General features: G+C 36.4%; 1 protein-coding gene across 6 annotated transcripts in view; it reads right to left on the bottom strand.

The window, feature by feature from the left end:
• DROSHA (drosha ribonuclease III) overlaps positions 1 to 20,318 on the bottom strand; it is a 119,464-nt gene that overhangs the window by 47,907 nt on the left and 51,239 nt on the right. For 5 of the 6 annotated variants that reach the window (XM_055325124.1, XM_055325127.1, XM_055325128.1 and 2 more), the window contains 4 exons: positions 18,576 to 18,745; positions 11,638 to 11,762; positions 9,911 to 10,010; positions 8,374 to 8,481 (listed from right to left, as the gene is read on the bottom strand). In XM_055325124.1, coding sequence (XP_055181099.1) covers positions 8,374 to 8,481; positions 9,911 to 10,010; positions 11,638 to 11,762; positions 18,576 to 18,745 — 503 coding nt within the window. The remainder of the gene's footprint in view (positions 1 to 8,373; positions 8,482 to 9,910; positions 10,011 to 11,637; positions 11,763 to 18,575; positions 18,746 to 20,318) is intronic. The other variant, XM_055325125.1, reaches the window with a different exon arrangement.

Genomic DNA, 20,318 nt, shown 5'->3' on the forward strand with positions numbered 1-20,318 from the left:
TTCATGGTATTATGCTAAGTGAAATAAATCAATTAGAGAAAGACAAATACCATATGATCTCACTTACATGTGGAATCTAAAAAACAAAACAAAAAACAGAAACAAATAAATGAAATTTAAATATACCAAAACGATACAGAGAACAAACTGGTGGTTTCCAGTGGGAAGAGTCGTGGGCTGGAGAATGGACAAAATGGATGAAGGAGATTAAGAGGTTCAAACTTTCAGTTATAAAATACATAAGTCACAGCGATGAAAAGTACAGAACTGGAAATATAGTCAATAGTGTTGTAATAATGTATGATGACAGATTAGTGACTACACTTATGGTGAGCACTTATAACATATAGAATTGTTGAATCACTATGTTGTGCAGCTTAAACTGATAGAACATTGTATGCCAACTATACTTAATGATTTTTTTTAAAAAGGAAAGAACACCTTTTTTAGAGTACTCTGATGATTAAAAACTTTTTATTAACATTTAGTCCAAATTTGTTTCTTCTGAAGATTTTTCCCTTTAACCTAGCTGTACCCCCAGAAACAAACAAAATATACGTAACAGCAACATTTCCACATCTTCTCTTGGTTACACTAAGTCTTATCTCCTTTAACCTTCACTCATGTGAAACAGCTTTGAGTTCCTTCACTACTTCCTCTAAACTTGCTCCAAATGGAACCAGTTTCTCTTTCCAGGTAAGTCTATTTCTTGTGAATACCACTAAAAGGGTATATATGACCCAAGTCCATATATATGACCCAAGTCCATCCTATAACCGAGACAACAAAGTCTCAATGTTACCTGCAAGACTGTTAAAATTTCTAGCTCTGTTTTTTTAAATTATCAATCTTTGCAATGTTAAAATATAATCACTGAGCATCTCCCCCGAAACCCACCAACCCAGATCTGGCAAATGTTTTCATTAAATAAAGCTTATTTATAGATTGTTTGGCAATGACTGTTACGTAGTTTTTTGTTTTTTAAGATTTTACTTATTTTACTTATTTATTCATGAGACACACACACACACACACACACACACACACACAGAGGCAGAGAGAGAAGCAGGCTCCCTGTGGGGAGCCCGATGCAGGACTTGATCCTAAGACCCCAGGATCATGACCTGAGCTGAAGGGCAGATGCTCAACCACTGAACCACTCAGGTGCCCCCATTATGTAGTTTTTAAAGCTATTTAAATTCTCTCATTAAAACTGAGCAAGTAGAATAGGAAAACAGAACTATAAACAATATGAACAGTTAGAATTAGACAAAGTACCCCCATAAATGCCTAAATAAGACAGGCTGAGGACAAAGACCCAAGGAGGTCTCAGCATCAGTGATCAAAAAGACAGGGAGCATAGCAGGGCTCCTGACCCCCCTAATAATGCAAGAACCCCCAAAATAACATATATTCATAAGAAATATGACCAAAACTGGAGAGGGCTCTGCAGAATCCAACCAACTGGGTAAGTACAAGAGGACTGTATAATCATGCCCGAGAAGCAGAGGCCCTTTATATGCTCAAAATTAAAAACTGAAGCTCCTTTCCAGGGTAAAGCCCCATGGTGTGAAGAAAGCGCTGGGAGTAAGTCACATTTAAGCAGGAGAGGAATAAAGGGCAAAAAAAAGAGAAAGTCCAGATAAAATAGGGACAGGAAGCAGCAGGGGAAAGTCTCACGTATCATGAAGCCATTTTTTTTTTTTTAATCACATTGCAAAAGCAGCAGGAGGGGCTCTAGAACCATGAAAAGCTAATTTGGCTTATACCCCCTTCCTCAAAGTACAGGGAAATATTTCACTTACTTATTACAACATTACTTAACTTGAAGAGCAACAGAAAAGAACCATGATCAAATTCTACCCAAGGATTTTATCAGGAAACAGAGAAAAGGAATAAAATAAGTTTCCTCCAATAATTTTTTAAAAAGCCAGAAAAACATGCCAACAAAACAGATGAAAGCTGTAACCTAACATTTCAAAACATGCTAAACAAAATCAAGAAAGCAACAGAAGCTATAAAAGAAAACTACAAATAAATATTATAGTAATTCAGAAATGAAATGACTGGATGAAAGGAAGATTTGAAAAGAAGTTACAAAACTCAGGGAAAAGAGTGTGTGTGTGTGCGTGTCTGTTTATATTAAAAAAAGAAAATTAAATCATTTCTAAAAGATGGCTACCCTTTGGAATATGGGATGGCAAGAATGGGGTTGAAGAAAAGAGATACAAATTAGATTTTTAAAACAGACTTGGCTTTGTAAACCTGAGTTTGAAATTATGGTAAATATTTTACAGAATTATAAAATAATATTTAATTTTTAAAAGAAATACTTAAAATCGAAAGTCAAATGAAATAAATGAATCTGTGTAATCAGTTAGTATAAGCATAAGTGACCTAAAAACACAGTATTCTGAGAGTGCATGCTTTGTGTGATATAACTGTAGATAATCACAGACAAAAAGGAATACCCCCAAACAAACAAACAACTACTTCCCGTAATCATTTTGTTGGTGGAGCCATTAATATTGTTATTCTGGGACTACTGTTTATGTATTACAGAATAAATCAAATGAGTAATTTATCTTGGTGTTATATGGAATCCCTATATGGGATCAGTACCAAAGGGAAGATTCTTTTTTTCAAGTATTCTAATTAATAAATGCAAAAAGAAAGAATTAAAAGATCACTTTGGCAGCTCTTAATGAATACTGGGTCTAGGTCATTATTCATCAGTGACTAATAATGTCACACACAAAAAAAGAGACCACGGATGCATCTAGAAGGTATTGTTAAGTGAATAAGCCAGACAGAGAAAAAAAAAAAACTCTGTGATTTACTTTATGCAGAATCTAAAAAACAAAACGAATGACCAAACAACAAAAGTCAAACAGATTCATAAATACAAAAAACATATTGGAAAAAAAAAAAAAACAAATTGGAGGCTACCAAAGAGGACGGAGCTAGGAGAATGGATGAAATGGGTAAAGGGAATTAAGAAGTATAAACTCCCAGTTATAAAGTAAATAAGTCACAGAGATAAAAAGTACAGCACAAGGAATATTGTCAATAAACCATAATACATTTATCATGGTATTTCATAATGTATATGATTGAGAAGAAATACATTCTAGTTTGAAGACTTATTTCTTTTCTTTTCTTTTTTTTTTTTTTTTATTTATGATAGTCACACAGAGAGAGAGAGAGAGAGGCAGAGACACAGGCAGAGGGATAAGCAGGCTCCATGCACCGGGAGCCCGACGTGGGATTCGATCCCAGGTCTCCAGGATTGCGCCCTGGGCCAAAGGCAGGCGCCAAACCGCTGCGCCACCCAGGGATCCCCCTGAAGACTTATTTCTTCAACTGAAAATTGGTCAGATTTCTATGAACAGAATTTACTCTCTAAAAGAACTATTAAATATTTGGATAATCACTTATTATAAAAATGGAGAGAGAGAGAAACTACACTACCACCTATGAAAAAGTTGTGCAAAAAAATAAACTTACATCTGATCACTGACATCCAACAGAACTTCTGATGCTGGAAATATTCTGCATCTCTGCTGCTGTAATAGGCACTGGTCAGATGTGTCTATAAAGTGCTTGAAATGTGGCTAGGACAGCTAGGAACCAAATATTTTATTTCATTTAATTCTATTTAAATTTAATTTAATAGCCATATATGGTCAGTGGTATTGTACCAGACAGCAGTTTACAACAATTTACAGGAAATATAGGGGAGAGAAGCACATGTTAAACAATACCATGACGTCACAATCAGCATATTAGTCCTTAGAACAGATTTGCAAGGAAAACATAGGGAAAAATGCAATGAAAACTTAAAGAGTAGAGAGACTTAAAACACATCAGCTCATCACAATGTACAGACCTTGTCTGAATGCCTATTCAAGCAAACTGAAACAGATGTAGCAGACAATCTGGAAAACATGAACAGTGGCTGTATGTGATGTCATAGAGATGCTGCTGTAACAACTAATGTTGTGTGAGGATGGCAAAGTGCTCACTACACTTTTTTCTTTCATCTTGTAGATGTTTGAAATTTGCATAATAAAAATGTAACTTTAACAGTTCTCTATCAGGCCAGTTAGCCTTCAAGCAAAATCTGCTTCTCTTCCTTTAGAAGAAGCACTATCTCTAGTTAAAAAAAAAAAAAATCAACTATCTCACATGGCCCCCAAATTTGTTAGCAGTAACTATGAAGCCATATGTCTCTCAGAGGTATAAATCTCCATTTCCTCCCCAAGTTCTAACTTAGAAAATGATTCCTTGAATGTGTTGTCCAAAACCTCTTAATCTCTCGATATTTTTCTTCAGCATTCAGTCACCCCTTGGTAGATCACGAAGTGAGAATGTCAGTTAGTGCGATATTGCATGGCAGCCTTCTACTGCGTTCCAGAGTCACTGCGTGAAGACATCACAGCTATTAATGAGTCCAAAAACAGCCCTATATCTACTCAGTACAAATACCAACTGTCACAACTCAGCTTGTCTTCCTGGCGCCAAGGGCAATTGTCCACACACCTGGACCTCTCAGGGAGTTAGAACCCCCAGGTGCGGCATAACCTTATAAGGGTTATATAACCATGGGATCCCTGGGTGGCGCAGCGGTTTGGCGCCTGCCTTTGGCCCAGGGCGCGATCCTGGAGACCCGGGATCGAATCCCATGTTGGGCTCCCAGTGCATGGAGCCTGCTTCTCCCTCTGCCTGTGTCTCTGCCTCTCTCTCTCTCTGTGTGTGACTATCATAAATAAATAAAAATTAAAAAAAAAAGGGTTATATAACCATAATGGTAGTGCATTCCTTGCGTCTTTTTTGAGGTCTGTTTGTCACCTTTATCCATTCCCCATTCTATGGTTCAGCTTACGGATTCTCACGAACCACCTCCTTATTACAGCAGAGGATACCGGTACCTGCTTCTAGAAGATACCAATTCAACCTCGGTGGGCAGGACCCCATTCTTAAAATACAGATCCTGTAGCAACATGCTGCCTTTCTTCCTTTTCTGAGGCATACTTGAATTTTTCAGCCTCAGTTTCAAGTTTTATTTTTTTATTTATATATATATATTTTTAAAGATCTTATTTATTTATTCATGAGACACACACACACACACACAGAGAGAGAGAGAGAGAGAGAGAGAGAGAGAGAGAGAGAGGCAGAGACACAGGCAGAGGGAGAAGCAGGCTCCATGCAAGGAGACTGACGCGGGACTTGATCCCAGGTCTTCAATCAGGCCCTGGGCCAAAGGCGCTAAACCGCTGAGCCACCAGGGCTGCCCCAGTTTCAGGTTTTAATTCTTGCTTTTTGCCCCCGTATTTCCTAGAAGTCACTCTAATAAACAGCAACACAGAAAAAAACCTTTCAATAGTTTTGTCTCTATACAGTTTCAAGTTCTGCATTTAGTTCACGTGTAATTACAGGTTCCAGGCCCAGCCCTGGATTTCCATCCTCCTAACATTGGTTGGGGCATCAGGTAGAATTTTCTAACCGCATAAAAACCCTAATAACTTCTCTGGTTGGGAAATTATACTTCTAGACGAGGCTGGTACTTAGGTTTCTCTACCTTAGATTTATCAAAACAAGTTTTATCTCCAGCAGCAGCCAGGTAACATCACAAGGCTTTTGCCAGCAACCTACTAGCAATTATTACCAATGAACAGTAGGTTCTGTATCAATGAGTTAGCAAATAGAGAATCCCTCCCCTATCCCCACCCCTGAAGATTTTAGAGAAGTGCTTTTTTTCCTTAAAATTAAGTATGAGTCTGTTACAGGCTTTAAGATTATTCAAGATTATTATTTAACTGTTATTTCTCAGATTCTTCTCCTTCAATACCAAACACACTAAATGCCTTTATTTTGAAGGTTTTATTTTTTTTTTTTATTTTTATTTTTTTAAAATTTTTTTTTTTATTTATGATAGTCACATAGAGAGAGAGAGGCGCAGAGACACAGGCAGAGGGAGAAGCAGGCTCCATGCACCGGGAGCCTGACGTGGGATTCGATCCCGGGTCTCCAGGATCACGCCCTGGGCCAAAGGCAGGCGCCAAACCGCTGCGCCACCCAGGGATCCCTATTTTGAAGGTTTTAAACTGCATTATTACATGCCAGGTGCCATCTTATTTGAGGAACACATACAAAAAAGAAACAGGATAAGAAATTAAGTAAAGCCAACATTACTGGTAAAAAAAGGAGGATTGGAAACTGGAAACATGGCTTCTAAACAGATGGCAGTTGTCTTTGGAAGAGGGGGAGTCCTACAGAGGAAGGGACTATTATTAGATCAAGGAGTATTCACCTTGGCAGGAGTTTTAATCAGGATCCAATTTCTCTGACCATTTAGTCAAAGGAACTGAGTGCTTTTGCCAGCCAATCTCCAAACAGAATGTAAAATATAATACATGTAGATCTGATAACCTCGTCCTCTGGCTGCTTCTCGTCTAACTAAGAAGTCAGCATAAGATATTTGTGCCACAGCTGAAGAACACAGAACTGCAATGGAACAGATGATTCTTGATTCTGCACCCGTATGCATGCATGTCGCCAAAAGAAAGAGGAAAGCGGGCTCGATGCTTTAAACAAAATTGTGTTCAGTGGAACAGAACTGCCTTAGGGCCTGCTACACAGGGTGGAAATCAAGTACAATGGGATACTCCCTCCATACACACCACCCACCAGTTATTTTTTAAATCTTTTTACAAATTAGGGCTCTACAGAATTTTGTTTTTTAAAAAAAGTTCAAAGTTAACCAAAAACAGAAGCTTAAAATTCACTGAACTGAAAGATCTCTAAGGTCCCTTCCAGTTAATAATGCTCTACAATTTTATGATGTCTCTATCAACTCTGACTTATCATTGAGAGGACCAGATTTTGAGCAGATTGTTGAACATTCTGCTCATGGCTTTGTTTTAAGATTTTATTTATTTATTTGAGAAGGAAAGAGAAAGAGGAGAGAGACAGAGACAGAGAGAGATCACAAGCAGAGGGGAGGGGCAGGAGAGGGAGAAGCAGGCCCCTCACTGAGCAGGGATCCTGGGAATCATGGCCTGAGCCAAAGGCAGAGGCTTAACTGAGCCACCCAGGCACCCTCTGCTCATCGTTCTTATGCTATCTACCTTAGGATGACATTATGTTGGTTTTAGAGGAAAATAAAAATCAGATAATATAGCGTCAAGGTCCTAAGAAAAATCAGCAGAAGATACTCATCTCTGAATACTTAGAGTAAAAAATTAAAAAAAAAAAATTGGTCAGTTAGCAAAATAACTGACAACTTGGTAGATACAGCTGGCTGCCACTACAGAGAATTAATTCCCCATCTAGTAACATGGCATCAACAGTAGTACATCTTAACACAAAAATATATAGCTCTGGACATCACAATGTAAATGAATCACCTAGCAGTACCTTTAATAATAAGATTAAATCCCACTGTTCAATATAATAATTAAATGCCAACACTGACTTAAAGAAAAAATACCTCATTATGATGAAATAAATACCCAAGACTGCTTGAACGTATTACCAAACACATGCTACCATCAAAACAAGAGTGAATGGAAGCCTGTAGGCATTCTTCCCAAAGACTGAACATGGCAAACTACACTACCTGACCTGACCCCTGCCTGGGTGACCTCCTCGCCTTTACTATAATTCCCATGGAGCACAACCAGTATCAATCATAACAAGAGAATTGAGTGAAGAGTAAGAGAATATGTTGGGTTTTAGGGGTCTCTAATATATTATAAATTCCACTCATAGGGAAAACAAAAATAGTTATTAGTGAGAGTTATATATAGTTGAAATGTTCCTCTATTAGTTCATCTAAGGAAAAAAACTGTTATCATTTGACTCAAATATGAAATTCATACTGATTTTGTTCATTAATGCCTTCAGTTCTCTGCAATGTAAGTTTGACTCATCAGTCTGGAAAGTCTGTACACATCATCTTCAGGAGTCTGCCTGTACAGCTGCTGGAATCGCTCTTTTGACAAACACCCACACGCATTGCACACAGGCAGGTGCATTTGAAAAACACACTTGCCTTCACTCAACAGGCAGAGACAGAATTTAGCATTACTAAGTAACTGCCCCCCAACTCACCCTACCACCATGCACATGTATGCATGCATTCATGCAGGGGCACACACGCGCACACACACACACAGCTAAACAAGATGAAAACTGACACAAAAACAAAACCCAAACAATAGAAAACAATTTATGGTTGGTGTCCCACTTAGCTACAAGATTGTATGTTCTGTATCAACTCATCTCATCCGTATTAGGAAAACTTCAGTGGCAGATGCCTTTTAAAGAGATATATAGGTATAAATGTGTTCTCAGAGGCGTCATCACCTGACACACATCAGAACGGATGCCAGTTTTCCAAAATCCTTGACTACTTAGCTCCACTGTTACTTCTCGCCTCATTGTATTCTTCTGTCGTATTTTTTGGAGTGCTTCCTAGAAAAGAACTCATTATGATGAGTAAACTGACAGCTGTAAAGCAATATTAAGCCAAACATCAAGCATTGGAAAATAAGCTGGATTCATTCACTATCACCCTTACATTCAGGTATTCAAACCTCTTCATGTTAAATTATAATATTTTATTTGAAATGAAGGCCAGGATGCTCAAAGCCTTGGGTATATGCCAGCCTTTCCTGGTACCTAGATATGAAAAAATCTAAACCAAATCGACCATTCTGGTGAGTTCAAACAAAAAATGCCCCTTTGCTGATAAAAGAAACAACATGTGATGTTTAAGACTTAAAATCAGCATGTAAAAATTATATTTATATCAAGCCTTATGTTAAGCATTTACATCTAAGAAAGACAATCAGTAAACTAATCTACAACCCACATAATTCTAAAAGCTGTCTTCTCATTTGCAAAACCCTTACAAAACCTCTTGCAGCAAGGGTACATTTTTATTTAAAAAAGACAATGATTTAAAACTTCTGCAAGATATAAAGGAGCTGACTCTTCCCTTTTACCTCCCTTCAAATAATTAATTATAAAAATAATTTTATATTTGTACACTTATTCAATAAAAATCTCACAACAGTTCATAACAATAGGAACTATCACACCACCTGCCTCATTAAATGCCTACTTCAGATCAAACACCATCGGAGGAAAGTTAAACGGAGTATTTCAGAAGTCCACACAACCACCTTTTTCCCCAGATGCACCAACAGAAACAAATTTCAGTCATCCTCCCTTAATCTAGTTCTCTCTTTATAATGAAGCTGTCTGGCTCAAGTCACAGGAAGTGACTGGACCAGAATTCAAACACTTTTCCCAGCTTTAAAGCCTTGCTCTCTAACACTGCCCAAAGCAAAATAAAACCTCAATGAAACAAAATTTATGTTGATACTGAATCCATTTATTCTTAAAAATGATCCTGGAGTACAGGGATAATACTACCCATTAGTCAAAAATATGGACTTTGGGACATAAAACCTTATGAAAGAAGTTTACCCTACTAAACTAACAGACATATGAAAGGCAATCTTTTACGACCTTAAGAACAAGAAATTTGAGCAAGACCCAAGTTGTGTTATGTACAGTCTAATTAACAATAAAAGATTGACCCAGCGATTTTAAAATTTGAAAAATTTCTATAAGATATATTTATTCCCAGTGGTAGGAATCCATTAAGAAAGAGGACTTTTTTGGTGTGGTGGTGGTGGTGGTGGTGGTGATAATGCTCCTCTAGATACTAAAAGATGAAAAAAATATCAATCTGCATACTAATGTGAGGAAAGAAAAGTGTATTTTTAAAAGTGTTTTTCCATTTTATTCTAGAAGTATGGTATAATGCAATAATCTTGAAATAAACATGAAACACATCAACATTAACCCCAGAAGAACAGGATTTGATACCAACCTCCCTTTGTGCCAGCTTCTGTTTGTCAGTTTGTTTAACTTTGGGACTATTTGCTAGGAGGTGGCGAAGTTTCACATAACTCTTCCACAGTTTCTGGTACCTAAGGAAAAAGACAGACAGATATCTCAGAAAAAAAGTAGGAGAATCTGAAATGCAATAAAACCAGCTGTTTTAATAGGCCTGCTGAATCATAAATTACATTCTTTGGATATCCTTAATGGCAACAAATCTTCATTCTAAGGAAGCATATGATCTGGGGACAGTGGGGCAGGATGACCGAGAGTCATCTGGAACCTAGTGGTTAAGTTGATAATTGTAAGTCTGTGTTGAAAATGAGGTACCCTATAAGTGCCCGAATCTCTGTGGAAAGAATTCATAGACACATAAAAACCAACAGAAACACATATTATTTCTCATCATTACCTATTTTATTTAAATATGAACTTTCTGACGTTATTGAAAGAAAGACCTCTTACTTAACAAGGACTGTTGGTCTCTGAACTGCCTACACTGAAAACAGAAGTTGAAGAGTATTAGAAAAGAGAATCCCACTTGTGTCAATACCCGAGCTCTACAGCTGTATCCGTTTCTCCACTGGAGAAGGAAAAAGACAAATGGTGTGCATCCATTTGTATTTACCATGACAAAAATAAGCATATTTGCTGCAGCCAAATATGTGATAAGCTGGATCAGACTAAAGGATCTTGTTAAAACATCCTGGGAATGAAGAGAAATGCAGTCCTGCAGCAGCACATAGTCCTGCCATTTGAGAATCCACGAGAGCCTATCACATTCTACTAACATTTGTGACAAGAAGGGACTTTCAATGAATTTTCTGTCCCTATTGAAACTGCTCCTTTCTTGGCCTTAGCTGGGTCTCTCCTTTTGGTAACAATTTTTTAGAGAATGGAGGAAAGAAAGAAGTACTTACACAGTGCCTGGTTCACTGCTTCATACTTTTATCCAAAGGGGGGAAAAAAAGAACAAAACCCTTTAGCCTCTTCTAATATATCAGCCAGAAATGTATTTATGAATTGAAAATCTCCCATGCCCTTTTCTCCCATTTTGAATCCTTAAAAAAAAAAATTAAGTCAAGAAACTGTTTGTTTGTTTAACGAGGTAGGAAATCCAAACACCTCTGAAGAATATAATGGTACTATTTCCATTCCCACACATCCTCATCTTCTCCCAGAAAAAAACACTAAAAAGCCAGTTGGAAAAACTCAAATGTGCAAAGTAACATCAACTTTAAGTGTCAGAAGTCATGCCTTCTCCGTACAACACAACCCTTGACTTTGCATGGGATCTTAAGCTCTTATTAAGATGCCTCCCAAAATAGAATTCTGCATAAATCCGGCAGTGCTAGGAATCAACATGGTGCTACTTTCCTCTAGAGTGCACTGAAAAAATAAATAATAATAACAATAAATATTATAATGATGAACGAAGGAAAAGTTCCTTAAAGGTTAAAAATATATGGGACTCATGTTGACCAAAATTGCCAAGGATAATCTACTGAGTAATAATTTCCTGCAGTCAAATCGATAGAGAAAATAATTTTTCAGGAGCTACTAAAACTTGTTTCATTTGGTAACCTAAATTTGGAAACATGGCTCATTTCAGGTCTTAATTTTTTAATAAAATATCCACTAAAGGGTATTCCTCTGCTAAATCAGCTGTTAGTAGAAGGTGAAATTGGCTAAGACAAACACCGAGAAATATCTTACTGTGGGTCTCCTGCATAACTCAACTGTGCAGGGCGTATCCCAAAGTGGACGATAATCGGAAAGGTAATCACATCAGGGTTGAACTGTTCACGATCCAGTTGATCAATGCGGACAGAGCTAGGTTTCTAGAGAGAAAAATCAAAGCCATTTATTCCCATAAGAAGTCTTTCAGTATTGACTTTAACCTATGTAATGAAGAACTTAAGCGGATTTTTTCTGGGAAAGCCTCATCCCCCAAGGGAAAATGTCACTTAAAACCCGTTAATCATAGCGGCTATACTAGATAAAAACTATAATGTCATCCCTGTAAATGAGTCTATGCCATTTGGCATAATGAACAATGATTTTGTCCTTTTTTGCAGTCCACATAGAAACCTTTAAAAATTAAACTTTTAAAAGGACACCTAGCCAGATATAAGTTTTCCTTAACCTCTCCAAAGGCACAAGGGAAATATTTCACATCATGGGGAAGAAGTGTGCTAGCTTACTCTGTTTCATTTCACATTTCAAATGAATGGCTTACTTCCATCCAGGATGCACAGAAACCGCTCTATATACTTTTTCTCCATTAGGTCTCTCTGTACCCTGTTTTTCTTTTTTTAACTGCAGTGTAATTCACAAATAACATTATATTGGTTTCAGGTGCTGGACATGATTCATTATTTGCATACACTGTGTAATGATCATCACAAGAAGTCTAGTTAGCATCTGTCACCATCAAAGTTACAAAATTTTTTTACGATGAAAACCTTCAAGGGGGATCCCTGGGTGGCGCAGTGGTTTAGCGCCTGCCTTTGGCCCAGGGCACGATCCTGGAGACCCAGGATCGAATCCCACGTCGGGCTCCGGGTGCATGAAGCCTGCTTCTCCCTCTGCCTATGTCTCTGCATCTTTCTCTCTCTCTCTGTTTGTGACTATCATAAATAAATAAAAAATTAAAAAAAAAAAAAAGAAAACCTTCAAGATCTATTCTCTTAGCAACTTTCAAATATGAAACACAGTATTATTGACTTATAGTCACTATGCTGTACAGTACATCCCCAGGACTTAGTTACTTAACAACTGGAAGTTTATACCTCTTGATCCCCTTCACTCCTTTTCCCACTCCCCTTCCCCTCTGGAAACCAGCAATCTGTTCTCTGTATTTGAGTTTGGTTTTGCTTTGTTTGTTCATTTGTTTTGTTTTTTAGATTTCACATGTATGTGAAATCACAAGTGTTTGTCTTTTTATTTCACTTAGGGTAATATCTTCAAGGTCTATCCATGTTATTGCAAGTGGCAAGATCTCATTCTTTTTTATGGCTGAGTAGTATTCCAGAGTGCATTTTGTGTGTGTGTGTGTGTGTATCCATTCATCTATTTTTCCATATCTGGCTATTTCAAATAATACTGCAGTGAATACAGGGGTGCCTATCTTGTTTTCTTCAAATAAATACTCAGAAGTGGAACTGATGAATCATACTGTAGTTCTATTTTTAATTTTTTGAGGAACTCCCATACTGTTCTCCATAGTAGCTGCACCAATTTACATTCCCACCAACAGCACACAAGAGTCCCTTTTCTCCAAACATCCTCACCAAAATGATCTTATTGTTTTGAAAATAGTCATTTTGAAAGGCATGAGGTGATAATTCATGGTCTTGATTTACACTTTACACTTGATGATTAGTGATGTTGAGTATCTTTGCATGTGCCTACAGGCCACATATCTTCTTTGGAAAAATGTCTATTCATATCCTCTGTCCTTTTTTAATCAGATTATTTTTTTGTTATTGTGCTATGTAAGTTCTTTATGTTTTGGATATCAACCACTTATTAAATATCTGATTTGCAAATATTGTATGCCATTCAGGAGGTAGCCTTTTCATCTTGCAGATGGTTTCCTTCACTGTATGGAAACTTTTTAGTTTGATGTGGTTCTATTTGTTTACTTTTGCCTTTGTTGTCTTTGCCTTTGGAGTCAGGTCCAAAAAATCATTGCCTAGACCAATGCCAATGAGCTTCTACCTATATTTTCTCCTATAAGTTTTATGGTTTCAGATCTTGCATTCAAGTCTTCAATCCATTTTGAGTTAACTTTTGTGTATGGCATAAGGTAGAGGTCCAATTTCATTCTTTCACATGTGGCTGTCCAGTTTTCCCAAACACCATTTTTTGAAGAGACTGTCCTTTCCCATTGTATATTCTTGCCTCTTCTGTCATAAATTAATTTACCATATATGCAGGAGTTTATTTCCGGGCTCCCTATTCTGTTCCACTGACCAGTGTGTCTGTTGCCATACTGTTTGATTACCATAGCTCTGTTGTACAGTTTGAAATAAGGGAGCATGATGCCTCCAGCTCTGTTCTTTCCCAAGACTGCTTTGGCTAATCAGGATCTTTTGTGATTACATACAGATTTTAGGACTGTTTATCCTATTTCTGTGAAAAATTCCATTAGAATTTTAACAGGTTTTGCACTGACTTCATAGAGTGCTTTGGGTAATGTGGACATTTTAATAGTAATTCTTCCAACCTATGAGCACAAAATACCTTTCCATTTATTTGTGTCTCCTTCAATTTCTTTCATCAATGTCTTATGGTTTTCAGAGTACAGGCCTTTCACCTTCTTGGTTAAATTTATTCCTAGGTATCTTATTCTTTTGATGTAATTATAAATGGAACTGCATCTTAATTTCTCTGATAGTTCAGTTAGTATATTACAAAATGCAAAAAAAAATTTGTGTACTGAATTTTTTTACTCTGCAAATATACTGAATTCATTTATTAGCTCTAACAGCTTTTTTGTAGAATCTTTAAAGGTTTTCTACATGTAAAGTCGTATCATCTACCAATAGAAACAGTTTTACGTCTTCCTTTACAATTTGGATGCCTTTTATTTCTTTTTCCTGCCTAATAGCTCTGGACTTCCACTATTATGTTGAATAAAAGTGGGCATCTTTATCTTGCTCCTGGTCTAATATATTCCTTTAATTCAAATCTTCAAAATAGAAGGTATGGTGGTACAAAAACCAAATGGTTAAGCTTCTCTTATGACCATGTAGGCCACTTTTAAATTTTAATAGAAAACCTCATTTAAAAAAAAAACATCTAATACAGAAAGAAGCAAACAGGTGGTTCCTTCTTCAGTTAACAAAACACCATCCTTTCATCCTAAAAGTTTAAGTTTGTAAAAAGATGGTGAAATCACAGTTTTAGGAACCTCCTTCCTTTTAACTCTCACAGCAGTCTCTAATTAGAAACTAAACTCTTACTAAGAGATTATAGCATCTTTGGCTCAGCTGCTTTCGAGCCAAATGCTATAGAACTGATCCACATGGAGGCCAACAAATTTCATTCTTTTGGAAAACAATGCCCACAACCAGAGTCTGGTTAGTGTCTGGTTTTATCCAGGACAGAGTGGTTTCAATGGTAAAACCAGGAAAGCCTCCAGCAACTGAAACAAGTGGTTACCCACTCTCCCCCAGCTGTAGCCCCAGTCAGCCATCTGACAAAATTCAAGCAGGTGACAAAGTGAATAGATTTGTGTAAATTCATACACACTAGTTTTAAAAAAAACTTATTTAAGTTTTTAAAAGAATGTATGAATGTCACTTAATGGTCACTAGTATCTGGAAAAGTTGACCTCTGCTCTCAAAATTAATACACTACAGAAGATTTTGGTCACAGGTAACCTAATATAAAATTATTTTAAATGCCCATCATCAGTAGCAATACGTTATTTAGGTCTAGGAATTGTCAAAATTTTGTATATCAAAGCAGCAGGATACAGTTTTAAATGAGGAATTGCACAACTCAAAGTGCTAGTGAATTATTCATGTTTTTGTGATTTTTAAACACTATGCTATGGCATCAACCAAGGAAACAGTGATTTAAAATATCTATAGCATCTTTAAATTTATAGGGGGGAGAGATGAAATAAGTTCTAGACTTTGGCCACACCCTACAATATCCATCATACCAGCTTTGAGGAAGAATAAAAAATATTTTCCCTAATGACCAAAGTATTCCCTGGCAGAGGCAAAGTGCCTTGGGAGGGAGATTAATTCCTTTAAGTTCTGCAGCAATAAAGTACTTAATGTGACCATAATGGCTTGAAAATTTTAATAAATTCCCCAATATTCTTACCACTGGGTAATCTTTCAAAGCAAGTACTGCAGAGGATGAAATGTGGTGCCATGTCTACTCCGCTGTATTTGCAAAAGTTATAATGAAAAGATGTTTTCATGATACCGAGTTTTCAGGATATTTTCCTCCTTCAAACATACTTTTATTAACTTTAACATGTTTCCAAGTCTGGCACCCAAACTTACCTTTCTTAATTTATTTCTGATTACTTTCCAACATAAAGTTTTCATCCTGACTAATCTGGTTTTATTATCTTCAAAGTTGGCCATATATCCTCCCAAGTATATACATTTAAGCATGCCAATAAGTCATACAATTTCTTGATTCCTTAACCTCACTGTAGCATTTATGAAGTAGCCCTCCCAGCCGGGTCCAGTGATCTTGCCTGAAACTACAGGCTTTCCTGATTGGCTTTTGTACTGACTGGTCTAAGAATTCAATAATTCATCACAGTCTCCTTTCATATGGATATGCCATGAGCCTGTGCCTGGACAAATAGCATGTATAATCTATATACTTCACTAGCACGAGGCTCAAATAGTAATCCCCTCCAACAAATAAGTTAAATAATAATCATGGTAATGGAGTAAAATGTCCTCTATGTCACTGGCTCAAAAACAAGTAATGGATGAATCAGAAAAGCACCTGGGTATTTTTTTTTTTTAACTACAGATCCTTGGGCCCCATTACTTGGGAATATATATGGGGTGAGAAGGATCAGGGCATTCTTACATTTTCAAAGGCCCTCCAACTGATTCTAGGATTTTTGGAAATGTTAACCATGCTATGGAAGGAAGCCCCAGGGTGAAAGTCCCAAAGTGTCCACTGTAGACCATGGGACTCTTCAAGCAGACCTACCAAGATGAAAAGGTGTGGCTCACACCACCCTCACTTCCACCCACCCTCTGATCCCACTGTGAAGCTGGCAGAAGAAATGTAAATTTATGCAACAGTTTAAAGAAGAAAATTCAAATTCAGAGTTATTGTCATAATGCTATGACCTGTATGTTTCTTTTAGAGTTACTTAAACAATTATTTATGTGGTTTAACAATATAATAGTAAAAACTACTAGAGTATGATTTTCCTAAGTTTGAAACAAGTTTTATGTTTAAACATTTTTATAAAACACTTTCACTTTCTAGATTTTTTGAAATAGTATTAGCTGGAATGTTTGATTTGCAAATAGTAACATTTTGTTTGTGCAGATGTTACTGTCATGCTACAAAAAGTTGATCTAGAGTTTTTATTTTTATGAATCAAGGCTATTAAACAATTTGGCAGCCTTTTAAAAACAACAGCTTTGTGTGAATAGATTATTTTCTTTACATAAAAATATTTTAATTCTCCATTTCTGTAAAACTTTATCCTGATAAGATGCCAATATATAACTATCTTATGAAACAATAATATACTTCTGAGAAAAAAATTATAATTCACATAAATATATAAAATGGCATTTTCTTCATAAATCTACTAAACCTTTAAATCTGACCTTTTTTATATTTTTTACTTCAAAAATTAACATCAGAAGCTAATTTTAATACAAAAACCTTAAGAAACAAAGAAATGGTAAATATTTGTAGTAAGTACGACAAAGGGTCTATAAAAAAGGACAAATATCACAAAAGAAAATTAGACAAGTGATATTAATAGGCCATTACCAAAGAAAACATTTAAAATATCAGTTTTTGCTAGAAACCAAAATATATACAAAACTGAACTACATAATTTTTTTTCCTATCAAAAAGTTATTTTTGTTAAACTAGTACAGTATAACCAATTTGAAGAAAAGGACATGCTCATATACTCTTGGTCGAAGTACAAATTTTACAACACTTCTAGAAGGGAATTTACAACAAAGCCTTAAAAATGTGCATATCTTCAGTCTATTAACTTCACTTATAGGACATCTTCCTAAAAAAATTAAATGGCCATATCTTCAAAGATATATACATGCTTATGTATATACGTCGTTATACACACATATACAAATTCAATACAGCACTATTTATGACAGCAAAAACCTGGAAGCAACCTAGATGTCCAATAATAGGGAGTTAATTAAATGACTTGGGAGCCTTTTTTAAAATTACACTTGTAAAGAAATTTGAGACTATGGAAAAATAATTTTGTGATCGTTGTTTCTGAAAGAGGATAAGAACAAAAAGGTCTAAGTAAGAATAATTTATGATGCCAATTTTGTTTTAAAACAACATGAAAGTCTCTAAGAAGACTAGAAAAGTGAACAACAGTTAACATCTCTGAAAATGGAATTACAGATAACTTTTTATTATCTTCTTTGGGCTGTTTTTCTAGTTTCTTAACTTTTTAAATGAAGACATATTACTTTTATAGTAAAAAAAAATTATCAGATCTGAGGACACCTAGGTGCCTCAGTGGTTGAGCATCCGCCTTTGGCTCAGGTCGTGATCCAAGGTCCTGGGATCAAGTGTGGAATCAGGCACCCACAGGGAGCCTGCTTCTCCCTCTGCCTATGTCTCTGCCTCTCTCTGTGTCTCTCATGAATAAATATCTTTTAAAATAAAATCAGATCTGAACATATCTAAAAACTTCGAAATTCTCCATAATGGGCAGAATTTACTAATCAGGTGAATTTACTACTAAATATGACTACACTGTAATTTTTTTTTAATTTACTAAGTATTTAAAAGAAAAACTTACTCAAAGAACAAGAAAGAATACTAAAACTTTTTAAATGTTCTGTTACTATTTTTGTGAACATCCAAACTGGAAAGAAGGGGGGGGGGGCGGGGTGTCAGTCTCAGAATGTGTAAGCACCAGAACATACCGTTCCAGGATTGGTGACAATCATGCCTTTGCATTCCTCTGCATATTTCTGCCACTCAAGTTCTTCCCACTGAAGCATATTGGCGATCTCCTCTTCGGGAACCAGGGCTTTGCTACATCGTAATAAGTAAAGGAGAATCTGGTGCATGGACAGCACTTCCTTTCCTCCATCTTGGGTGGGAGTGGAAAGAGAGGCAAAAATAAAGCTACTCTACAGTCAATCATCAGCCAAAAAAGGAAAAACAAAGACAATGAAGAAAAAAAGAGCATTTATAAAAATTTAGAATTTACATTGTTTAACCAGGTGCCAAATAATACAAAAGCCATTTGTTTCATTGATGAACAGTGCTCATAATCCATCTCATTTACTAAAATGGCAACATTATAAATGATAAAAGGCTCCATTTGTGAGGTATGAATATAAAAAAAGTGCCTACCTAAATAAATTTAAAACCACCTAGCATAAGAGCCACAGTTTATAATATACAGAACTATGTTATGTCTTAAATATTTTATTATTCCTTCTAAGGTAACAGATGAAAGCTCTTTAGAAGTGATGTTACTGTCTTAAGGAAATTCTAAGCTTTTATGAGATATTTATGGATGTTTCCAATAAGCTATTGTTGCATTATGGTCTAATTTTTTGGTGCTAATGTGCTGCACCTGCCGTGATGAATGGCGCTAAAAAGCCTGTACTATTATCATGAAGTTCATTATGGAGTCAGTACATGGAAAAAATACCAACTATTCTGAGGCTTACAGAAGCATATATTACCAAATACAGAGGATAAAAACAAGGGACATAATTAAAGTGCCTTAGAAAGAGTCAATTAATCTGATACTTGATGAACCAAAGACATTCATATAATGTGGGCATTAATTTTGGGTCCATAGGCTTCTGCCCCTTTTTTTGGGCTTAACTTCTTGATCAATACATGCAATCACCTTATCCCCCTTTTCTTTGCCTAATCCCAACCCAAGAAAGGACAAGAGCTCTGAAGGTTTGGAGGACAACGACTACCCTCCCCAGGTCATGAGATATGCCAAGAACACCAGTATAGGGCCAACCACTCCATGGAGAAATGAGGGGCCAAGATGGTGGAGATGAGTGGGCACAAATGAGAGTGTCCTATTCGTTCTAGAGGAGTTAATGGCACCCAAGGAATTTGGGGTACTAGAAAGAGGATGAAAGATCTTAAATAGTTGCTGTAGGCTAAGAACCTGGACAGAACTACACATCTGAGAAAGAAGAGAGCAAAGATCAAAGTTTTTTTTTATCTGTTTTTCTTTTTTTTTTTAATTTCAGATGTTATGAAACTAGAGCATATTGCTGCTATAGAGCGACCATATATGCAGGCAAGCATTCATTTATTAAATACTTGTTTGTATTTAACAAATATTCTCTGAGTACCTATTATGCAGCAGGCACTCTTCTAGACTCTGGGAATACAGTGGTGATCTAAACAACCAAAACCCCTTATATTCCAGAGAAAGGAAAGACACAGTAAAAAACAACCACATAATAGATCATTAGGTTAAGATAAAGATTCTCCTATAAAGAAGAATCAAAACGGGCAAAGGACTGCAGCCATATTTAAAATAGTGGTCAGGAAAGGAATCTATGAAGAGATGCATGTGAGCAAAGACTAGAAAGAGAGGAGTCCACTATGCAGCAATCTGGGAGAAGACTGTCTTAGAAAAAACTAGCAGAAGTCCTATGGTAAAGTCGGATTGATGTGTTCCA

This window comes from Nyctereutes procyonoides, unplaced genomic scaffold, assembly GCF_905146905.1.
Source record: "Nyctereutes procyonoides isolate TBG_1078 unplaced genomic scaffold, NYPRO_anot_genome, whole genome shotgun sequence".
NCBI classification, from domain to species: domain Eukaryota; kingdom Metazoa; phylum Chordata; class Mammalia; order Carnivora; family Canidae; genus Nyctereutes; species Nyctereutes procyonoides.